The sequence below is a fragment of the Antedon bifida genome, chromosome 5 (genome assembly GCF_963402885.1).
Source record: "Antedon bifida chromosome 5, ecAntBifi1.1, whole genome shotgun sequence".
In the NCBI taxonomy this organism is placed as follows: domain Eukaryota; kingdom Metazoa; phylum Echinodermata; class Crinoidea; order Comatulida; family Antedonidae; genus Antedon; species Antedon bifida.
This window is the reverse complement of record NC_136230.1, coordinates 3,858,608-3,884,107: the sequence shown is the minus strand read 5'-3', so window position 1 is coordinate 3,884,107 and position 25,500 is coordinate 3,858,608. Positions and strand designations below refer to the sequence as shown.

The 25,500-nt window shown below is 33.2% G+C and overlaps 1 protein-coding gene across 1 annotated transcript in view; it reads left to right on the top strand.

The window, feature by feature from the left end:
• Positions 1-25,500, top strand: part of LOC144843164 (protein dachsous-like) — a 56,400-nt gene that overhangs the window by 26,978 nt on the left and 3,922 nt on the right. The window contains exons 2-18 of the mRNA XM_078699888.1: positions 9,727-10,003; positions 10,520-10,663; positions 11,170-11,409; positions 13,086-14,087; positions 14,456-14,740; positions 17,183-18,157; positions 18,853-19,092; positions 19,424-19,558; positions 19,917-20,126; positions 20,577-20,955; positions 21,419-21,667; positions 22,660-22,805; positions 22,922-23,134; positions 23,249-23,475; positions 23,991-24,273; positions 24,698-24,981; positions 25,309-25,450. Coding sequence (XP_078556014.1) covers positions 9,727-10,003; positions 10,520-10,663; positions 11,170-11,409; positions 13,086-14,087; positions 14,456-14,740; positions 17,183-18,157; positions 18,853-19,092; positions 19,424-19,558; positions 19,917-20,126; positions 20,577-20,955; positions 21,419-21,667; positions 22,660-22,805; positions 22,922-23,134; positions 23,249-23,475; positions 23,991-24,273; positions 24,698-24,981; positions 25,309-25,450 — 5,431 coding nt within the window. The remainder of the gene's footprint in view (positions 1-9,726; positions 10,004-10,519; positions 10,664-11,169; positions 11,410-13,085; positions 14,088-14,455; positions 14,741-17,182; positions 18,158-18,852; positions 19,093-19,423; positions 19,559-19,916; positions 20,127-20,576; positions 20,956-21,418; positions 21,668-22,659; positions 22,806-22,921; positions 23,135-23,248; positions 23,476-23,990; positions 24,274-24,697; positions 24,982-25,308; positions 25,451-25,500) is intronic.

The window sequence follows — 25,500 nt, the reverse complement described above, 5'->3', positions numbered from 1 at the left end:
AACTAAAAATGTTTTTTGTGGTTTTAAACATTTTTGTTTCCTGGACCTCCGCACATTTTGTGAATGGCACTGATTCAAAGAAAATGATCAACATATAAATACAAACTGTATTAAGCTCTGTCTACACTATCAAACTAGTTTGACAAAAAAAAAGTGTGATATGCCCAAATATTGTAGTGGTATGCTTAAATATGGTAGTGATATGACATCATCATGTCTATATATGGGCATATCACATTTTGTTGTCACATAAAGTTTGATAGTGTAGACAAGGCTTTATACAGTAGTATGTTATTTTAAGCTAATAAGTTCAGGTGTGAGTTCAAATCAAATCACCTTTGGTAAAGTCCCTGTAAGTAGCTTTATAAGAATTATACTAATTCTAACAAGTCTACTTATACATATCTTTTAATTAACTTTAACGAATGAAAATGTTTATTCTGCAATTCACAGCTGTGCATACACTATCCTATAGGGTTTATTTTACATTCACTCTGAGAATCATTTTATTGTTTTGATTTACATGGAGCTACAATACTATAGAAAACAGTTTGGCTTATTAGTATTCATTAAGTTTCTCTCCAACATTGTAGCATTAGAAAATACAGTTCTTTACTGTAAATAAAGATTATAAATAATTGTGCACATGTAGAGAAACTGTTGCAAAGAATTTTTTATACACTCATTTGTTATTTATTTTTTTCGAAGATGACAATGTAGATTATTTTATTTATTTATTTCAACAATATTTTACGAGGGTGGTCCATCCAGACGAAGCTGATCATTATGGACCCTCACAAAAATACAACATGACGAGACATAAACATGTAACAATTAAATGAAGCTAAATAGATGAGATTCTTTTAAGAAAACATTTTTTTATATACTATACAGTACATTAAGTTAGTACATAACATTAGTTATTAACGTAATTAAAATTTAAATACACCCATAAAGAATGTTATATTCATTTAGATTTCTTTATACTATTGAATGTGTTAGATTGAGCTATTATTATCACATAGGGTATTGATTTTTACACTTTATGTTAATGAGATGCGGGGGATTGATACGCCTTAAGGACACCCTATATTTTGTATTATGATGATGAAGTGTGTTTGAAAAAAGAGGCCTACAGTAGCAGCTGCTTTATGTTGATTTAAGACAAGCGAGTATGTTCCTCAGCTAATTTATGTGTTTCACACATCTTTTATTATACTATTATCGTGAAGGAGACTGCATTCGTATTGAAACTTGGCCTAACAAACAAAAACAAACTATAGATTCTTCTCAATATTAATAAATGATGTTGGGACATGTGGTTAATTGGGCTGGTCCATTATCGCAGAGGGGATGTTCCAGGGAGTTTTTATATTTTTGTATCATACCCCTCCAAACAAGGGCTATTTTCTGTTTACCCAGGTATAAGTCACATTGCTTTATAGAATACCTACCATAAACTACTACTACTTTGATGTTTGATATTCTATTACAGTAAACATCTGGTTGATTTATGCAAGCTAAAGCTTTTATTCTCCATTTCGCCGTGCAATTTTCTTTCTTTAGTCAACAAATTAATTACCTCAGATATTTAACCTTTCCTTTAAAACTTAATTATCTGTGATATTTAGATCCTTTTTTGTCATTCTGTGAGTTTGCTTTTGCTAAATCTCCTTAATCCTCTTCTAAATCCAAGTTGTGAAATGATCTAAAAGAGTTTGTTGAGCCAACAACAGCTAGGTTAATTGAGATTGCAAGGCAGCCAACCATCCACAAAACTGTACAACAATACAACAAAACATTGTATAAACCCTTTAGAATACCCACTTTCAAGTAAATCTAAGAACAAACTCTGATAATTAATACAGAGATATATAGATAATACAAAGATATGTGGTCATGTTCATTCAGGGTTTTGTATTGTAGTTAAAATTAACAGAAGACTTTGTTTCATGATGGATGAAATAGTTTAACAAGTCAAATAGTTTCTATGCCAAAATTAAATTCTTAAATAATATTGGAAAAATAATAAATAAATAAAACTGAGAAATACTCTACTATTTAAATTGAATGAATGTTGATTGAATGTTTTCACCATTATGAATAGCGAAATTGGTCAATAAAGTTTGATTAAAGTCCAAAGTCTATTTTTTCAAATCTGTATAAAAGCAAATTGAAAGATTATCATTCACAATTTCATTTGACAAAATTGTCATATAAACAAGATATATTGTCTATATCTCTATTTTGCTATTTTCTTTGGAAAAATAACTACCTCAGCTTTCTAGTAAAAGTGATTTGATTTATTGATGTCATACCAAATGACACCTCAGCTCTCTAGTAAAAGTGATTTGATTATTGATGTCATTCCAAATGACACCTCAGCTCTCTAGTATAAAGTGATTTGATTATTGATGTCATACCAAATGACACCTCAGTTCTCTAGTAAAACTGATTTGATTATTGATGTCATACCAAATGACACCTCAGCTCTCTAGTAAAAGTGATTTGATTATTGATTTCATACCAAATGACACCTCAGCTCTCTAGTATAAAGTGATTTGATTATTGATGTCATACCAAATGACACCTCAGTTCTCTAGTAAAACTGATTTGATTATTGATGTCATACCAAATGACACCTCAGCTCTCTAGTAAAAGTGATTTGATTATTGATTTCATATCAAATGACACCTCAGCTCTCTAGTAAAAGTCATTTGATTATTGATGTCATACCAAATGACACCTCAGCTCTCTAGTAAAAGTGATTTGATTATTGATGTCATACGAAATGAAACAATTAATTAGAATATTCGCAAGTTAATATCAATTTATAAATGACATTACGATTACTTTGCTTTAGGATATAAACTCGTTGTTTTCAATTTAAATTCAATCATAGAGAGATAATATTATGCAGACGTCTTGTGCATTACATAAAAACTCTACAGGATATGAATTCAATTCTGATACGAGCCTCCGTTTTAAAATAAAGATTTTATTATTATTATTATTATAAAGAATAAGTGTTAACATATTAATTTGTGTGCTTTAAAGTTTATGTTCATAAAATTAGGGGGAAAGGGAGAAGGCAGAAAGGGGATGAGGAGAGGGAGAGGGGAAATAATACAAACAAATATACAATATTATATTCAGTTCATCACTTCACATTACAATTTTTATTACCCTCCCATTTAAAAACCTGTACAGTATTTTACACTGTTTATTAATATCTATTTAGTTAGTCCATTTCTATTCAAACTTGAAAGTTATTTATAGGGGTTGGAATAATTGAACATATTTATTAATTTATCTGATTTAAGCTAATTTAATAATTTTACAATGAATAGAAGTATTTAAATTAACTCATATTAATACAGTAGTTATTACATGATATTGTCTGATAAAAATTACAGTAGAATTAGAAGTACTATATAATATTAGAGGGACTCATTTACTGTAGGGCATATAGAAGGTGTTCCTTTAATATGGATGTTCCCTAAATACTGTATGGGATGCCCTGAATAAAAGAGGTTACTGTAATGTTGAAACATGCATTTCTCCTCACCTCTCATAAGTGTCCCGTTATTACAGGTGTTCCCTGAATATTAGGGTATTCTCTGGGGCATTCCCTGAATATTAGAGAGGTTATTTTTAATGTTGAAACATACATTTCTTCTCATTCCTTTCGTACTAAGTGTCCCATTATTAGAGGTGTTCTCTGAATAGGGATGTCTCAAAGGAGGGGTTCCACTGTTAAACGGTTTAAAATATGATTAAACAGGCTTGGTTAATAAAGGTTGATTACCTCTCTATTGTAATTAGTGGAACTAATGTTATGCTTGATTAGGAAAGCAATGAAATTCTAAACAAGTCTCACGATGATTACAAAGTGCCGTGTTTTACTATAATATTTATATATTCTTTTTATCAAATATTGTAAAATACTACTTTTTAGCCTTTTGGCTGCTGTTGTATTATTGATTTCTTTTTTATAAATATGCCTGAAAAAAAAATAAAAAAATTACAAATTAGTGTTGTTTAAATCATGTCTTAATATAGGTCTCTTATTATAGACCACTTTTGGACCAGGTTATGGGTATTTCATTATTTTCTCAACCCCCCTCCCCCCCCCCCCCCCCCCTCCAATGGCAAGCACATGACTCACTAATTACAGGATGGGAAACCCATTCTTTCAAAACCAAGTCTCATAAAGGTACACTCTGTATTGGCAATGTATTGACTGTTTGAATGATCCTAGAATGAATTGTGACTGGATGAAGGACTGGTACACTACCACCAAACCACATTTCCTCATTGTATTGTATAATACTTAATAGGCTATTCTACAGTATGTTTTGATGTACAGTGGCAACATAGGCTTCAAAATTTGTTTTTAAATACTATTTAATTTGAGGTATAATCCTTTATATTTTGGGTAGTGGTTTTCTGAATAGACTCAACTATAGTTGTTAACTTAACTGGTTATACATCTTTGAATTACTGTTTATTTCTAATATTATGCTTAGTAAACAATGATTTAAATAGTCACTATGTATAGGTACATATTTTAACACAATTCATTTGGGAGTCGTCATTCTTTTCATTATAATTCTATTGATCCATTGATCAAGGTAAATCTCTGGTTTGATCAACAGGTCTATTTATGCAGGCTGTTTTTGTCAACATCAACGCACAACTATTTCAATAAAGCTATTGTTATTTAGTAAAGAAAGAATTGTATAACTAAGATTTGGAATCTAATGAATAGGTAATAATCACATGGAGATATATCTGTACATATTTTAATGAATTTTTGTATTTAAATCTCTCTATGCCTAGAAATATATCTGCATTAGTATCTATATTACCACTTCTCTGCAACATTAGAAATAAAAGATTTCCTCATTAAAAACACATGGTTACAATTATGTTAAAATGTAATTGATTTATTTGGCCCAAGTTCAATATAAACATGATATTACATATTACTGTTAATAATATCAGACTAAAGAAATAGAACAAGTTATATTACAAATAGAACCACCCTCTTTTTGACCGCTTTTCAGAAGAGACCCCTGTGAAAAAAACGATAGGCAATATATGTTATTATAACACCTCAGCCAAACAACGTTTGCTGATTCCTTACAGTGCCCCCTGAATAGGGGAACTATTGTATAATAATACGGTATGCCCACTCCTTGTACTTTTCACAGAAAGGTTGGACTCTTACAAACCTAATATCATAAATATTGCAGGAAACAAGACATATAAATTGTTCTTTGAGCCAAAAAATGTGGCCCACTGGGAGGCACCAGTTTCATTTCAGATTCCAATGCTTTTTATTGGACTGCTTTACCACAATGCTTTATGAGAATGGGTATTTTCAACAACACTTGACACAAAATTGCTGACCTATTCGCTGAAAGCATGTTGAACAAAAGGTTTAAGCTCTGACTACACTATCAAACTAGTTTGACAAAAAAAGTGTGATGTGCCCAAATATAGTAGTGATATGCCCAGATATGGTAGTGATATGACATCATCATGTCCATATATAGGCACATCACATTTGTTTTTGTCACATAAAGTTTAATAGTGTAGACAGAGCTTTTCCAATTACCCATTGCTTATTCAACAAAATCAAATGAATGTCTACAAAACCAACTTACAATGTAAAAATAAAATAGAAGGAAATTGTAACCAAAGACCATCAATTATTTTATTAAAAGAACCATAAAGGTTTTGTGGACAATAATAGAATATTAACAGTTTCAAAGTGCAATCCACTTATGTAGTCTATGCATTCAATTCAAAAGCCGCTTTCTTTACCCAGTGCTATGGTCATTTTAAAGTACAATCCATTTAGAAATTCTTTAGCTAGGCAAACATACTTATGAAGTTGACTTTATTTGATAAAATAAAATATTTTATGTACTATTATGGGATTCAATAATAGTACAGTCTACAATCAGGAGTAAAAAAAAAAGATGATATTCAATCGCTTTACCTTTCATATAAAAATGTATGCTGTGGTCTGTCATAGGTGGTACAGTCTTTATTCAAATAAACTTTCTTGACCTGGCCTACATATAGGTACAGTAGAGGTGCAGATCTTTCAATCCTATCTGCCAATAAAGGAATAACGAAACCATGAGAATGTTGTTTTTAGTTACCAGATGATAAAATCAGTTAATTTTTGGTTAAAGGTGGTTTTCCTGCTAAATAAACAACACAGTCATTGTATACTAATTGCCATGTGTTCATTAAATGAATTATTTATCATTTCAAATTGTCATTTTGTCCTTTAAGAATTTTAGGAATGTAGTATAGAAATAAAGTAATTTTACTAATATTTTACATTTTCTTTAACAAAATTAAATTAATACTTTTTTTTTATTTTATTGGGTTTAATTGTTTAATATTAGTTGGATTATTCTTTAAAAACTTAACATTTTTGATCTAAAAAAAGAAATTTAGGAATGTAGTATAGAAATATAGTAATTTTACTAATGTTTTACATTTTCTCAAAAACAATTAAACTGTACATAATTTTAATTTTTTTTATTGGGTTAAATTGTTTAATATTATTTGGATTATTCTTTAAAAACTTTAAAGTTTTGATCTATAAAAAAAATATCATCCTGGGTAAGAAATAAAAACCAAACGGTATGGACGCTCCATTAAAAATTCTGTTGCCTTAATAACAATGCACTAAATGTAGCATGAACCAGCTTATTGTACCAAGGTTACAGAGCATTCTGCTCCAAGCGTTGCTGCTTGTTATTCAATCGTTTTCTATCAAAATAAAAATGAATTCATTGGATTATTACAGCAGAATTCTGGTCAAGTTTATTCAACTATTTAGGCTATTAAAAGTACTGCTGGTAATGCTATTCTTTTTCCTAAATTTGTCAGAAAACATAATTGGAAAGAGTTTATAAATTTGTATTTTGGACTTTGCTTGTACAGTACTATAGATTATCTGCATTCTGGTCAAGTTTATTCAACTATTTAAGCTATTAAAAGTACTGGCAATGCTTTTCTTTTTTTCCTAAATATGTTAGAAAACATGATAGTTGGAAACAGCTTAAACATTTGTATTTTGGACTTAGCTTTGTGCTATAGATTGTCTACATTTTAGTCAACTTTTTTCAACTATTTAAGCTATTAAAAGTACTGGCCTTTTTTCCTAAAGATGTCAAAAAACATGATAATTATAAACAATTTAGAAATTTGTATTTTGGACTTTGCTTGTATTGATAATGTCTGCATTCTTAAAATGCCGAAAACTACCTGGCAATAATAATTTGATGAAGCTTACAAACAAATCAGTGTTTGTGTTTGAGAAAAATTTACACATGCATGATTATTATATTAATATGTGCACGTGTTGGCTAATTGGTTTGTAGTGTTAGATATTTCAAATAAATACTATTACAGGACCGTAGTACGGTTGGTATGGTTTCAACCTGACAACATTTTCACAGAGGCGTTTGACAACCCTGTGGCTTGAACAGAGATTGTATGTTCCTTTTTTTTTTGCAAAAACCACACCACTTTATTTCTTGTGGTATTATTACATACATAAATTCATTGAATTGTCTACAATATAACATACACTACTACTAATATTTTTTTCATGGCAAAGAGTTACAGAAACATAATTATGATATGTTATCCCATCTTTTGCATTAAAAAGCTGGGCCCCCTTAGATTCGCATATGTGTATATATTATATATTACTACATTGTTCAATATGGTATTCAATATTGTAATATTTATTTATTGCCTTGCCAGTGAACTCATCAATCAATTAATCATCTCATCCATAAAAATAAAAAAATGATTTATTGAGACAATAAAATATGTTCAGTTTATGAGTCTAGAACATTAAAATCGAACTTAAGATAAATATTTAAATATAATACTTGAACTATTTGAAAAAAAAAAAATTATGAAAGATCTGTGGTGTGTGGTGGTGTAACATAGGGAGGAAAAGGCCCAAGTTTTAGCACTCCTAGGGGCCTTCCAACGCTGGGTAGTTGCATTGGGGCTGCTCATGCTCTGGGGCCCCTGGTTTAGCACTCCTAAGGGCTGGGTAGTTGCATTAGGGCTTCTCATGCTCTGGGGCCCCTGGTTTAGCACTCCTAGGGGCTGGGTAGTTGCATTGAGGCTGCTCATGCTCTGGGGCCCCTGGGTTTAGCACTCCTAAGAGGCCTTCCAACGCTGGGTAGTTGCATTAGGGCTGCTCATGCTCTGGGGCCCCTGGGTTTAGCACTCCTAAGAGGCCCTCCAATGCTGGGTAGTTGCATCAGGGATACTTATGCTCTGGTGGCCCCTGGGTGGGTTTAGCCAGTGAGCACTCATAGCCATTTCTAGCCTCTTCCTATGTGCCCAGTGATGGAGTTGTATAATGCACTTTGTACTGTATGTTATTGGTTTACTAGCATTCTCCTCTTGCTTCTCAAAAATATATTTTGTAGACATTTCTGCAATAACAATGATGACTTTAAGTCATATAGAAATAGATAGTTATATGAATTGTTCACAGTTAAGTGTAGTTATTCAATACTCTTATTCAATTATTGAAATGTTAATAGATATAATTATTGGATTAGAGGTTAAAATCCTTACCCTTTTCTGTTACTAATTATTTGATAACGATCCGAAACACCTGAGTTACCATAATCATAATATACATTTATTTTAATTGTTTGTGGTTTTTCTTATCATAAAATCATTTCCGGATTAACAATGGGGACGATGGCACCCCCCTTTGAGGAATGTACTTTTTATTAAATATTAATTTGTGTAGAATTGTTATAGATAAAGTTACATTTTGTGCGCTAGATGTATTATATTCATGGTGCATTTAAAAATATCGAGACTTTAATTAAGTTCTCAAGGCTTAATTATATCTTGGCAATTGATTATCAATGCCATATTTTTTATCTCCCTTCATTATACAATTTTTAAAAGTAAATATTCTTTGTTGAATGTTATATTTAATATAATTATTAATGGACAAGTAAATATTCCTTCAATAAAATTGATGTTTCAACCGATAATTGAATCATTCTTGAGTATATGTTTGAACTTTTTTTAAACCATCGATGTTGTACTTGATTTAATTTCATCTCGTTTAAAACATTGTTTGGTGTCTGTGCATACTTTCGAGCTTTTAGTGTAGAATAGAAAGGTTCAATAGGTTTAGTTGAGACCATTTTGACTGTGTTTTTTATGAGTTTTCTCTCCTGGCCAACAAGTCTGCTGCACTGCTTCTAGGTCCTGGGTTATATTGACACGACATATTTCATTGGTTTAGGAGAATATGATAATGATCAGCATTGTTGTTCATTTTAATGTGTGTAGTGTTCACAGACATGATACAAATTCATTGACTCAAAGGCGTATCAGTTGAACAATAAACTAGACCTAGAAACAACACCTTATTGTATGTTTATTATATCATACTGCCTTAAAAACACTATTAACTCAACTATTTCTTTCTAAAAAATATTGACAATAATTTAACATTTAATGGGCAAGATATCATGTTTTGAAAAAATTGTTACAATTTAAAAAGATTGTATGATTATAATCAGTTTTTGCCATACATCCTCCTCTTGCTACTATAGTATATAAATGCCAGTTTTAAGTTTAATTATTCATTTTTCAATACGTTTATTATATTATACATTTTTTTTTTTTATACTTTTCCAGGTTGTTGCCATCGATCCTGATGCTGAAGGAAATGGTCACATTCAATATTCACTGTCATTCAACTATGGTACGCCACCACCGCCTGAATTCATGGTTGAAGCGACCTCCGGCAAGATTTGCACTACAATGACATTGGATTATGATGTGATGCCAAGAACATACTCGTTCTTTGTACAAGCCACGGATGATGGCGGTTTGAGTTCGGTTGCGAGTGTGGACATATCCTTGATTGACGTCAACGACAACGAACCTGTTTTCTACCCACAATACTACAGTGGTAGGTATAAATTTCCCAATATAAGAAGAATTCACAATGAATTCCTGTGGTATACCTACTTATAATACATATCTTATATAGAAAAGTACATTGAGTTTTCTATTTCATTTTACTATTTAAACTATCAAACTAGTTTTACAAAAAAGTGTGATATGCCCAAATATGATGTATGGCCAAATATAGAAGTGATATGACAAATTTTTTTTCACATAAAGTTTGATAATGTAGACAGAGCTTTTATTTTATTTATAACAGTATTGTCACTTTATGTCGGCACATTGCCAAAGAATGACTATACATGTTCTTTATCACTGTCCCGACAATACTAACTGGAGACAATGCATTCACATCACAAACATACCGTACACATGATGTTCTAGATATATAGAGCCTTTGAGATTAGAGTTTTTTTTTTGACAGACCGGATTTGAACCTACAGAATGATTCAACTACAAATCTACTACTGTTAATATTTGATTGTATTTTTAATTACTCGTCTTATTTGTTTTGTAACAGAGAATAAGAGTGAAAGTACGATGCCAGACACCAACTTAGTCACTGTGTTCGCCAATGACATGGATTCTGGAGATTTTGCCAAAATAACATTTACAATCGTCGGTGGAAATGACTTAGGATTATTTAGTATTGATGGGGATACAGGTAAGAGATACACATTCAGGGCCTGTTCAGACATATACTAGAGTTATAAGATAAAGAGATAGATTTAGGGTCTGTTCAGACATATGGAGTTATGCTTTCGTATCGTACGCGGGCATACAACTCCATGTCTAAATCAGGAAAAATATTGTAGTGGAAATTGCCTTTACAACACTGACCATTTATTTGTTATAAAATCTCAAGGTACAAGATTAGTGCAATGAAATTATTCGAGAGGGAAGTTTGAGTTTAAAAAGAAAGAGGGTTATGAAGAGGTTCCAAATGTTTTTTTCAGTACAACATTAGCCATATTGCACCAAGTGTATATTTTTAGATAGTGTAGGATGGCAATTAAACTGTTCTGGTTCACCAACAGGCCAAACTGCCTGGCATGTTGGCAGACGTCTCATTTATTTTTTTGTGTGTTTCAGAGCCAAAAATCAAAATGTTGAAATGATGTGGTTTATCCTTAAACAATCATTCAAAAATATATTCAATGTTTTTTTCAGGAATTTTGAAACTGATCGGAACCTTAGATCGTCAGCAGAGGGCGCTTCATAGATTAGAAGTACAAGCTACTGATAGCGGTGGTCTGACATCTGTTGAGAACGCTATAATCAGCATCAGTGTGCTAGGCCTTCATGACTCTATTCCAGTGTTCGATAATGCCCATTATGAGTTTAGTATTATTGAGTCAGCTGATCTGGAGGATAGTGTTGGAACAGTGCATGCTATGAATCAAGATCCAGGTATGTAGGCCTACAACATTGAAGAATTGGAAACATAGCTACTTTTGTAATAGCTTTTTAAATACATTTTTTACACAGTTTTTTATATTGAACTAAATTTTATTTTTCAAGCTTACGCACCATTGTAATGATATTTGTAGGTTAATTTTATTTTATGTAGGCAAGTGTATGGCTTAGGTAACCCAGAATATTTGAACCGTGTACAAATAAATATAATAAGGCCAAGAGAACGCATCGCCTTTTTTACATGACCTAAAACCTATGCTTACAATGTATTGAAAAGTGTAATTTTATTTGTTAAGTATTTGAAAGAAATTAGGTTTAGGAGAGATTATCATTATTGATGTGTCGTTTTATGGCAGTTTGCTAAAAATATTTATTATGCTATGACCTAAAAAGGTAACCTGATACCTTATGTATTTGAATTTATTTACTGTATCTTGTGTGCCAATGTTAATGAAAACCATGTAGTACAATAATAGACTTTTCGTATACATATTTTTATTGTAGTTATTTATATAGCGCTTTTCTCAGAGACTAAAGTGCTGTACAAAAATATAATCTTTTATACAATAATTTACAAATCAAAAATATTACAAATAACATTGAAAATACTATAAAAAATATACAAAATTACAAAAGTTTTGGATAAAATATTAGTAAATATTACATAGTTTGTATATACTGTAACCCTTTTTTGTTTTGGAGTGCTATCCATCTAAGATTAGAAAAAAATAGATTTCACAGACCCCCTCCCACATCCCATGGTAATATCCCAGTACAAAAAAAGTACATATTATATAGTGGACTGCCCTTAACCCTTTATATTTCTCTGGTTTTGATTAAAATTCAAAGTTTCATTTGTTTTAAACTAATGTGACAGCCACTCTGAAAAAACATCTGTAGGTTATGGGTCAAAGCTGCAGTGGTGTGGTTGCCATGGTGATGTATTTTACAAAGTAATAAAATATCATACCTTATATTAACAGTGGCTACTACATTTCAGGGTTGACTTTATTTTAAGAATAGGATGATAAATTAAAAACATTAAATTATTTAGATTTATTTTGTATTTATTAGAAATACTTTGATTTTTAACTATGACAAACAGGTCTATTTAAACATTTGCCAAAATATTTAATTTACTACGAACTTAAAATTTACTTTTAAAATTAACATAGAATAATCTACATTACAGAAAGATTCATTTTAAATAATTTTGTTAAGATACATAGTATACATTATATGATCGTTGTGGCACCAACATAATAAATGAATTTCCAGTATGCATTTAATGAGCAATTAATATAGGCCATACATGCTAAAGATGTTGGCTACGATTTTCAAATAATTCTTAAATGTCTCTCATTTACTCATAACTTGCCCATTATATTTAAGTTAAATAATCGTTTATAATGCTGCCAAGGATTACCGTCTTATTGGCTCTGTCTACACTATCGAACTAGTTTGACAAAAAAAGTGTGATGTGCCCATATATGGACATGATGATGTCATATCACTACCATATTTGGCAATATCACTACCATATTTGGGCACATCACACTTTTTTTGTCGAACTAGTTTGATAGTGTAGACAGAGCTTTACAAATTGGCGTCTAAGATCATTGTGACTGGCACATTCTCAATTTAGATTATTCTATGTGGTTCGTTCACAGGCAATCAAGACGTGATTACGTACTCGATCTCATCAGGTGATCCAAATTCTTATTTCACCATCAATCCGTCAACTGGAGAGATAACCGTGAATACATTACTGGATTTTGAAAGTGATGAGAGAGTCACGCTTCAAGTGAAAGCATCAAGTGGAAGCCCGCCCTCTTATGACGAAAGCTTCGTCCTTATTACGATAGAAGATGTTAATGATTACACGCCACGATTTGCGAGTAACACCGTACAAATTTCGTTATCGGAATCAACCCCTGTTAACTCGTTCTTTTTCTACGCTTCAGCAAACGATATTGAAAAGGGGTCAAACGGAGAAGTACGCTATCAACTCACATTAAACCCAGAGAATACATTCCTCATTTCAGAACAATCCGGTGGAATTAAACTAACAAAAGCATTGGATTATAACGTCCGTGTGTCGTATGTGTTGACAATATTAGCGTACGATTTAGGAACGCCATCACTAAGTTCCGAGTTGTCGCTTGAGGTTACAGTCATTGACATGAACGATAACGGACCACGATTCGATATTTCTCCGTACAATGTTGACATCTCCGAAGACATTTCCATAAGCCAGCCGTTTCTACAAATCACGGCGACTGACATAGATCGCGGCAGTAATGCCAGAATCACGTACACCATCCGTGCAAGTGACGACGCCGCTTATTTCAGCATTTTCCCCGATACCGGGTATCTATACACGACAAGCCTACTAGATCGAGAGTTAAAAGCTGAATACGAGCTGCAAGTTATTGCAACTGATAATGGAGTGCCACCCCAAAATGCAACCGCTATAGTGTACATCCATGTCACAGATGTTAATGATAATGCGCCAATTATTGAGGGTGAAAGCTTTTATTTTGATGTCACAGAAAACATGGATACGAATACCGTAGTGGGTCAAATCAACGCAGAGGACCGAGACGAGGGCGATAACGCACAATTGGTTTATAGTTTACTGCAAACTCAAAAGTTTCAAATAGATTCCAATGGTAAGTATTTGTACTCTTTTTTTCTCATACATAATAATACTCACACAATTTACTCTGTATTGTATAAATGCCATTACCTGTCTAATATCATGAAAATTCTGTAATACTGTGTATGTATAATATCACATGTTGTGTCGCAGCCAGTTAAGGTAGGGCTTAGGTTAGGCTTATGGCCTATGATAAAAGCATCACATGTGATATAACACTGTATTAGTTTGACAAAAAGTACCTAAATATAGTAGTGGTATGATGTCAACATCAAGTTTGATAGTATAGACAGAGATTTATTGAATTTTGTTTTGCTAAGAAAATTTAAAATGTTATCATATTAAATTTTACCATAAAACTAAAACTTACTATTACTACAGGTGTTATTACCACAACTAAAGTGTTGGATCGTGAAACTACTTCAAATTACGAGTTTACAGTCGTCGTCACAGATGGAGGTGAAACACCGTTATCGTCAGAAGCAGTCGTCCATGTAACAGTCAACGATGTTAATGACAACGCTCCATCTTTCTTGAATACAATGACTTACACTGCTGAAGTCTTAGAAGGCCTGGATGCGGGCGCGCTGGTATTACGTGTACTAGCGTCCGATCCTGATAAAGGTTCCAACGGCGCAGTTACTTATTCCCTGATTTCTGGTACACGTTAGTATTCATTTTTGATACATTTCATCCCCTTTCGTTGCCATCTCCGACTTCTGTGTGCTGTGCCTGTCATTTCAGTGGCATTTTTCTCAATTTCTAAACATAAATTGATTTTTAACTGTTTAAACTCATAACAAGACAAACTTTTCTAATTTACTAAATCAAATAGGAGCATACAGAAAATGTCTCTGTTTCTAAACATTGATTTATAATGCTAGTTATTATACTAACTGTTGGTAATGGGATATTCCCCTACCCCCTCCCCCTAATTTGGAAAAACAATACAAAGTACAGAACATTAGATAACTTTAACTCTCACTTACACTTTTTTGGCTTGTGGATCCAGCAGTGTTAAAATGGATTAAATTTGATATATTTCCTCTATTTTTATTATATTAAAGTTACTTTCCTTATTAATTAAATTGCATAGTATAATTTATTATTTGGCAAACTTCTGAATGTCCATGAACTCTGCTACAAGAGTTTGAATGTGGGTTTTCATTTTTCAGCGTCTAACAGTCGACACTCCCATGCCTTATTTACACTCAATTTATTGCCTCTTGTAATGATAGCTGATATTTTTAGTAGACTTCCCATTCATAGTAAAACGAAAATCTAACTTTAGAAAACAAAACATGTAACCATATTTTAAATATAGGACCAGACCTTGAAACTGTTTAAACACTGATTTTTGTTTTGCATTTTCTTGCTGGGATAAAAAGTTGGGGCTAAAGATGATAAAAATAGAACTCCAATCTCAGGTTGTAGTTTGTGCACTTAAACACTAAATGTATTTCTATGCTAAATAATTGACTTAGTTATTAAGGTACACTAGAGTGATGATGAACAAAAAACTGGAAAGGAGCTTCTCTGTTAATAAAACTAATTTCTTCACGGTTTTCATCAAAGGAGACAAAGTTAGTCATATCTATGGAAATGTATGAATTCCAATGTTAAGATTAAATGTTGGTAATTCACCGGGAAGCACTAACAGCATGTCTAGCCCTCAGATTATGCCTAGCCGATTTCTATGACCAAGGCTACTATTTGTTCATTATTCATTAGTGTTTTATTCAAACTGTGTGCTATTGTTTCTAGGTTGTTTTAAGTTACCTATTAAGCCACCTCTCATAATACCTAATGAAGGCCAGTAGTTGTTTTCTTTTTATTGTTATCTCATCTGAAACACCGAGTTCAATAGATGGGTCAACTAATCCTCACCAAGACACCATACAAGCCCCAAGCAGACTAACTTTTATAAACCGTTTAAAGGCTCATTTAGTGGTAATTCCTAAATAAAAAGTCTCATTTTTCAACCATTAGTAACTATTATTTAGTTAAAGATGTATTGTCCCCAAAAACATGAAAACTGAAGATTAATTAAATCAGAATGTGAATAGGTTATTTTGTAGTTTTAATAAAGTTAATCACTTCCGTAGAAAACTTAAAAATGACAAAATTATTAGTTAAATTCAACCAAAAACCCATTGGCTGGCAGCCAATTCGACTACTGTTTGCTTTAAATTATAGTTTTTTCAGGAATAAAAAATTAGTTTTTCGATTCAATTTTTGGTCAAAGTGACTATAACTATGTGACACTAAAATGGCATATATAAAAAAAAATTAGAATTATTTTGTCAGTGGAACAATACATCTTTAACTTATAACGTTTATACTTATTCACATATTCATTTGATAATGGTTTTCTAGACATGTTGTCCATCAGATTTGTATGTGAGCATGATTAATTAAATCCAGCGTCTATAAACAATAGGTTAAGATTAGAATGTGGCACCAGTATTCTTCAGGAGTCATTACTGCTAATGAGCGACACAATGTGTTTTAATGAACAACAGAGTTTCAGCAGAAATGATTTGTTCAAATGTGGGTTGTTGTGAATGAACATTTTTGTGGTCAGTTTCAAAATGATAGGCTGGTATTTGGTAGAACTACTGTAATTGTCATTGTGGTCAATTATAATACATTACATTAATTCCAATTGGTTGAAAACATTTTCATGTAAAATGATACATATTGCGTTGTTATGTTAATCCACTATGTATTGTTTCTCCATTATCACCCTACCCCAGTAATATTGGCCAAATTTTGTATAAAGCTCTTTCTACACTATTAAACTAGACAAAAATAAGTGTGATGTGTAGTATATAATAATAGTGATATGTCCAAATATGGTAGTGATATGTATATGTATATATGTATACATCATCATGTCCATATATGGGCACATGACAATTTTTTTGTCACATTACGTTTGATAGTGTGGACAGAGCTTTAGAGGAACTGAAGTCAACTGTCACAACTGTCAATAAAGTAAATTTTAATTTGAATTATTTAAGGTGTGGTAGTAAAATATTTTTAAATTGCTTAATTTGAATATACAAGTGGCTAAACTTTTAATTAGAGTAATTGATTGGATTTCAGGAAATAGCCTGTTTAGCATCAACCCAACTACAGGTGAGGTAACAACGACACAGGTTCTGGACAGGGAGACTGCCGCACAACACATGATATCAATACTTGCACAAGATGGCGGTACACCACCAATGGAATCTACCATTATGGTGCAGGTACAGGTGAAAGATGTCAATGATAACCCACCCCTTGTGGAGAATGAAACGATCACGTTGACGGTGATGGAGAACATACAACCAGGAACAGAACTTGGACGTATACGAGCTAGCGATGTTGATGGTACGCACAAAGTGACTTACTACATAGTTGCTGGCAACGATTATGGAATCTTCTCTATCAATCGAACTAGTGGAAGTATTATCAATGTGAAAGTATTGGATTTTGAGTTCATGGCACATCATCATCTGACGATCGAGGTGTTGGATGACCAAATTCAACCGCAAAGCACGACAGCTTATGCCAATATCAACGTTCTCGATGAGAATGATAATCCACCGGTGTTTTCTTCAAATCCAATCGGTTTTGGTATCGAGGAAAATATCGCAATTGGAACAGTTGTGTGGACTTTCTCCGCTACTGACGCAGATTCAGCTGAAAACGGTATGATACGTTACGCCATTGAGACGGATCAGGTTCCATTCACGATTACTAATAACGGAGAACTGGTAACCATCTCTGTTATTGATCGAGAAGCTTATCAGCAGTCTAGGATGACTCTTGTGGTAGTGGCAGAAGATCAGCCAATGAATCCAGATGATCATTTGATGTCTTCTGTAACTGTCCAGATTATCATTGAAGATAAGAATGATAACTCGCCTTCTTTCACATCAAGGACTCAGACATACGCTATGGAAGATGAACCGGTTGGGTATCCTGTCATCCATGTCGTGGCTGTTGATGATGATCTCGCTGAGAGTGGACGGGTTGCTTATCAGATTAACAGTGGTAACGAAGATGGAAAGTTCTTGTTAGATGCCATTTCAGGTAGATTTACTTTTTTAATGTATTTGTATTGTATAATGTATTTAGATAGTAACATCACAAAACATAGACATCACATCAAATTTATTCATCATAATTGTAAAAATAATAACTCTTAAAATTTTAAAGATGTATTGTCCCTCAAAAACATGAAAAATGAAGATTAATTAAATCAGACTTTGAATATGTTATTTTGTAGTTTTAATAAAGTTAATCACTTCCATAAAAAAAAACGAAAAAGAAAAAATGTTTCTTATAAAATGACAAAATAAATGGTTAAATTCAACCAAAAACCCATTGGCTGGCAGCCAATTTGACCATTTTTTGCTTTCAATTAAAGTTTTTTCAGGTAAATATATTTTTTTCGAACCAATTTTTGGTCAAAGTGGATATCTATTATTTTACATTAAAATGGAATATTCAACAAAAATTTTGTTAAGAATTATTTTTCAGGGGGACAATACATCTTTAACCATTTTTTATTTGTGCCTGCCTGTTGTTTTCGTCTTCTTGTTGTTGTTTTTTTAAAATATATATTTATATTGTGTCTTTAAGACATCCTGTTAATGGCCTTGGCTGTTGAATGTAAATGTGAAATAAAATAAATAAAAGATAGATGATTTTCTTCCCTTAAAAATACATTTAAAATACTAAATGAATACATAGTGATTACAAACTACACAATTTGCATATTGCAGGTGTTTTATCAGTTGCTGAGCCCCTTGACCGTGAACACAGACATGCCTACAGTTTGATTATAACGGCTACGGACAATGGACTTCCTCAACTGAGCAGTACGCAAAACCTTACCGTGTACGTGGAAGATGTAAACGACATGCCACCTCACTTTGAGCCTACGTCGTACAGCATGAACGTTTCAGAAAACATGTCGCCGGGCACTGTCATTGGTCAAGTGACCGCTACTGATGGTGACACAGGTAATTTGAAAATAAATTGTGTTTTTTTTCTCCCACCCACCTCCCACCCACCTAATATACCAGAAAGAGTGTAGCATATAAATTAATGCACTACCTCCTTATTTCTATGTAATAATCATTCTTATTTAATACTGCAAATTGTATGTTTTAAAAAAAGAAATAGATAAATTAAGTATAGAAAAATACAAATGTGTAAAGATAAAACAAGAATTTAATTATTTTTTTTTTAAATTAAAAAAAAAATTTAATTTGCCTCAATTGTTCTTGTTGTTCTACTTGATATTTCCATGTGCCGTCCAACATGTAAATTGTGAATGTTTTTTTTTTGTAGGTGAAAACGGTAGACTGACCTACGAAATACCCAATGGTATTGCTGATAATATGTTTACAGTGAATGCTGAGACAGGGGAAGTAAAAACAACATCACAATTGGACAGAGAAACCAAGGAGACCTACATTGTAACAGGTAAGAATGAGCGTATATTCAATTATTTCCAAAAAAACATGGGAAACGGGATAATTTGCTAAAACTTTGATTGAAAAAAAAATCATCTAAAGCTTTGTCTACACCATCAAACTAGTTTGACAAAAAAAGTGTGATGTGCCCAAATATGGTAGTGATATTCCCAAATATGGTAGTGCTATGACATCATCATGGACACATTTTTTTGTCAAATAAAGTTTGATAGTGTAGACAGAGATTTATACTCAAAATAGTATTGTCGTGTAATAACCATGAGATAGGCTGTCATGAGCCAGAGACAATATAATTAATAAAACTTATTACTTAGTGTTCATATTTAAATATGTTTGTCTTTTTTTAGTGTATGTTCGGGACAATGCTTTCCCAGCCCGGTATGACCTGGCTTCTGTGCTCGTCAACGTTGTGGATGAAAATGACCATGCACCCATGTTTGGCGTTGACACGTACCACCTTGACATCCCTGAGAACCAGCCTAGTGCAGTGGTACATACGGTGGCAGCGACAGATAACGATGGTGGCATTAATGGTGCTCTAGAGTATTCTATCATTGGTGAGTGAAAGTTTGTTTATAAGAAAAACTAATGATGGTTTTATTGGGAAGGGAATAATAGCATTAGTGCACCGAATTATTATGTAAATGGTGGAATAAACTGCGACTTGCAGCCTACTGGGCTGAATTGTGCACAGGTGTGGACGGCACATACCACAACTTTCTACTCCTTCCTGTCGAGTGCTGCCACCAAACGGCGTTGGTTCGTCTTTCCACAACAACAGGTGCTGAATGGGCTATCCCCTACTCTTCCGAAAGATGTACTGGGTTCTTTAAAGTGACACAAGCCATATGTATACAATGGACCTCCAGTTTTAAGTTCTTATTTGAGAAGACTTGTTCTACCACAAGAACAATGTCCGAGAAATGACTTAAACCTGTGCCGATTGTATATTCCATAAACTGTTAATTTTAAATGAGAAAATACAACTTTTTTTATTTCACACCTAGATGGAAATACTAACAGCATGTTTAGTATCAATCCAGTAACAGGACAACTTTCCACTACCGGAGCTCTAGACCGTGAAACAACGAGTCAGTACTCGCTTTCAATTCAAGCAAGCGATGGCGCTGTACCACCGATGACTGCTACCATGGTCATAAATGTAACTGTCGGAGATCAAAACGATAATGACCCAGTGTTTGTGTCCCCACCCTACGATGATTCGCTTCCGGAAGATACACCTGTTGATACGATTGTACATACAGTTCGAGCGTTAGATGCAGATTCTGGAGATAATGCGGCTATTCAGTATTCACTGGATAATACTAATAGGACACGTGGACTTTTTAGGATCGATCCTGATACAGGAGTTATCCGTACATCTGGGTAAGTTGAAAAATCTCCGATATTACTGTACATTTTTTAGGAAATATATAACTTAATAGATACACATACTTCAAGATGTATTGTCCCCCTGAAAAATATTTTTTTGTTGTTGAATATGCCATTTTTTTGGGACCAAAAATTGGATCAAAAAACAATTTATTTACCTGAAAAATGTAATTTTTAGCAAAAAATGGTCAAATTTGCTGCCAGCCAATAGATTTTTTGGTTGAATTTAACCATTTATTATGTTATTTTATAAGTGAAAACAATTTTATTTTTTCTATGCAAGTGATTAACTTTATTAAAACTACAAAATAACCTATCCAAAGTCTGATTTAATAATCTTCATTTTTCATGTTTTTGGGGGACAATACATCTTTAAGTTTGGATTTAATCTACACCAATTTAAAGTTATTTTACCAATACTGTATACAAAATGAAACTTAATATTTTTTGTTCCTAGGACATTTGATTTTGAAATTCATAAAAGTTACACATTCGACGTAAAAGCCACAGATGGCGGTCCATATGGGCCAAGAACGGAGAAGTTTCAATTAACCGTAGATATCACGGATGTGAATGACAATGCACCTATATTCGAGACGGAACCTATCCTAGCAAACATGACGCAAGATGCTATGCAGAATACGTATGTTACTACTGTTAGAGCTGAAGATAAGGATTCGAGTGACAATGGACTAATCAAATTCAGGTATGATACATAGATGTATTATAATAGGCTAGGGAGTCAACCATGTGACAGCAAAGATACATAGATGTATTATAATAGACTAGGGAGTCAACCATGTGACAGCAAAGATACATAGATGTATTATAATAGACTAGAGAGTGAACCATGTGGCATCAAAGATACATAGATGTATTATAATAGACTAGGGAGTGAACCATGTGACAGCAAAGATACATAGATGTATTATAATAGGCTAGGGAGTCAACCATGTGACAGCAAAGATACATAGATGTATTATAATAGACTAGGGAGTCAACCATGTGACGGCAAAGATACATAGATGTATCATAATAGGCTAGGGAGTCAACCATGTGACAGCAAAGATACATAGATGTATTATAATAGACTAGAGAGTCAACCATGTGACAGCAAAGATACATAGATGTATTATAATAGACTAGAGAGTCAACCATGTGACAGCAAAGATACATAGATGTATTGTAATAGACTAGAGCAGAGTCAACCATGTGACAGCAAAGATACATAGATGTATTATAATAGACTAGAGAGTCAACCATGTGACAGCAAAGATACATAGATGTATTATAATAGACTAGAGAGGCAACCATGTGACAGCAAAGATACATAGATGTGTTATAATAGACTAGAGAGTCAACCACATGACAGCAAAGATACATAGATGTATTATAATAGGCTAGGGAGTCAACCATGTGACAGCAAAGATACATAGATGTATTATAATAGACTAGGGAGTCAATCATGTGACAGCAAAGATACATAGATCAACTTGTGATATGAAGAGGGCAGGAATTCCTCAATATCTGTATTCGGGTGTATACAATTATTGGATAAAAATATTATGAAAGAGCCACAATGATCAAATACAGTTTTTATCAAATCATTGATATAAATTGCAATGAAGTGAATATTTTCAGACCCATTATTTATACTACGAGTAATTAATGAAGTAAAAAATGATATTTTGTTTTCAGCATTGATGAGGAGAATATTCAGTATTTTACAATCGATGAACTCACTGGTGTGATAACCGTCAATAGTCAACTATCACCATCAGTTCCCTTGTATCGCTTTGAAGTTACTGCTACTGATCTGGGATCACCATCCCTCTCAAATAATGGTACGTTCCATTTTGTATATTTTTAAAAGCTATAAATGTTTGTCATAACTGTGATAATAATAGTGATTATTAACTTGATAATGTAAACAAAAAAATTTTGTTTTCTCCTTATACAGTTGTTGTTGAAGTGAGGGTTGGTAATGCCGCTATATCGTCCTTGAACTTTGACCATCTGGAATATGATGCCAACCTCCCAGAGGATGCAAGGGTCGTCACACCGGTTGAAACCGTTCACGCCGAGCATTCAGACAAGGGAAACAACTCGCCTATTAAGTACTCAATCATCCGAGGAAATGATGAGGGCGCATTTGCAATTGACGAAGATACAGGTATTAAGCTTGTGTTGGTTTGGAAAATATACCTTAAGGACGATACACGGATCGAAAAGTCCCTAATTCCACGCTTTAAATCCTCATTTAAACACTTTTCTCCTCTCTTTTTAGGTGCCATAACAGTAGCTCAAGAGAACATTTTGGATTACGAGACTTCGACGTACGTGCAACTTCTTGTGCAAGCCAAGTCCGAGTCTGGGGGTACAGTACCGGCTCAAGGTTACACAAAGGTCAACATTAATCTGCAAGATTCGAACGACAATATTCCAAGGTTTGGGCAGGAGCGATACGCTACAACCGTGTTTGAGGGCAGTTCTGAGAACTACTATGTTGTCAAGGTAGGTAGTATATTGTTTTGTATTTCATTTGTAATAGTTAATTCAATAATTAAATATAGAGAATTGATATACAGTATCTTTTGGGACACTCCTATTAGGGGACATTTTCCAGTGAAAGATGGGTGGGTTTAGCATCCACAATTTTCCTGAATGTTTTGGTGTTAATAGGTATTATACTTACAGAACATGCCTATTTATTTTCAGAAAAAATAATATATTGGTCATGTCACAAAAGCTTATTATATTACAATCTGACTTACCTGTATCTTCCATATGAGATATTTAATAGCACACCCATTCTTTTAACATGGACCGAAATATGGAGTAGTGAGCCCCCTCTCTACGAATATAGTCTTCCTTGATATATTTTGCCAAGTACTTCACTCAGTTTCTGAGGGCTTTCACTAATTTGTTTTGTACTATTAGAAAAATATACAAATGATCGATATATAATAATAACAATGTACATGTTACGATTTAATAAACTAATAGTAAATTAAATTTCTTTCTTTTAGGTCTCGGCAACCGATGATGACTCCGGTACAAATGCCCAGATAACGTATCGGTTCTCCAGTGCCAACAACGACGACCACTTCAATATTGATCCCCAGACTGGCATCATTACAACACGGGTACGCTTAGATCGTGAGATCGTGGAACTATACAAACTCACTTTGGAAGCTGTGGATGGCGGGAATCCTCCGAACACAGGAAGTGCCACCATTAAGATTAGCATCAACGATAAGAACGATAATCCTCCAGTACTACCGGGAATCCCTCCAGTTTCAATCAATGAAGGTGATTAGTAATTACAGTTGTATTTTCACCATTCTGTAATGAGTACCTTTTAACAAGTTCAAAATTGTTTTCCAGGCACATAGCTGCTGCACTGTAGTTTACTTGTTTAGATACCAGTGGCCATATTCACCATTCACAGTTAGGCTAAGGGAAACACTTACCCTTAAGATTAATCCTATCTAAATGAATACAATTTAAGGGAAATACTTAAATACTTATTGAGTTAAGTAAAACACTTAATACTTATCTCACTATCTCACTTTTCTTGAAATACAGTACCTTATACGTAGTGTTATTAGTTTTAAGAAATGCCTAATATATGCAAAATTTTAGGATATTTAAAAGAAGTATATTGTACCATACCAAGGTATTTTCTGTAGTTATTGAAAAATACATAAAAAATGTAACATTTTTTTTTATGTAGGTGCAAAAGTAGGTACAGTTGTTTACAATGTCCAAGCAAACGATGCCGATAAAGATCCCACTCTGACCTATGACATCATAGAGGGCAACACAAACTCCGAGTTTCAAATCGATCGTTTTAGTGGTACGGTGACACTTAACGCTCCACTGGACCGTGAAGATAAACCGGAATACCAACTTACTATTACCGCCTTTGATGGCGTGGAAACGGCTAAGGGTGGAATGACTGTAATCATTTTGGATGAGAATGATAACGCACCAGAATTCAGTGAACAGTCCTATGAGGTAGCTAGCTTCTTTTTGTTATACAGTAGTTTATATAAGAATATAAAGCTCTGTCTACATTATCAAACTAGTTTGATGTGCCCAAATATGGTAGTGATATGCTCAGATATGGTGGTGATATGACATCATCATGTCCATATATGGACACATCACATTTTTTTGTAACATAAGGTTTGATAGTGTAGACAGGGCTTAAAACTTTATAGGGAAATTGCAGGTTTAGGCAAAATATGGGATCCTATAGACAACTTATTGCATCCTATATAGAATCCTAAACGATCCTATAGGACATTTTTACAAGCGACTAATGAGATATTATTGTTTCAGGTGACTATACCTGAGCTGACACCTCCAGGCTATCCAATCAAGACAGTGAATGCAACTGATGCAGATGAAGGCACCAACGCACAGATAGAGTACAGCATGGGTGTAGCACCAGTATTAGGCTTTTATATCGACCCTATCACAGGTAAATTAATGCCCTATTTAAAATAATGTCATATTGTATTTCATAGTTTA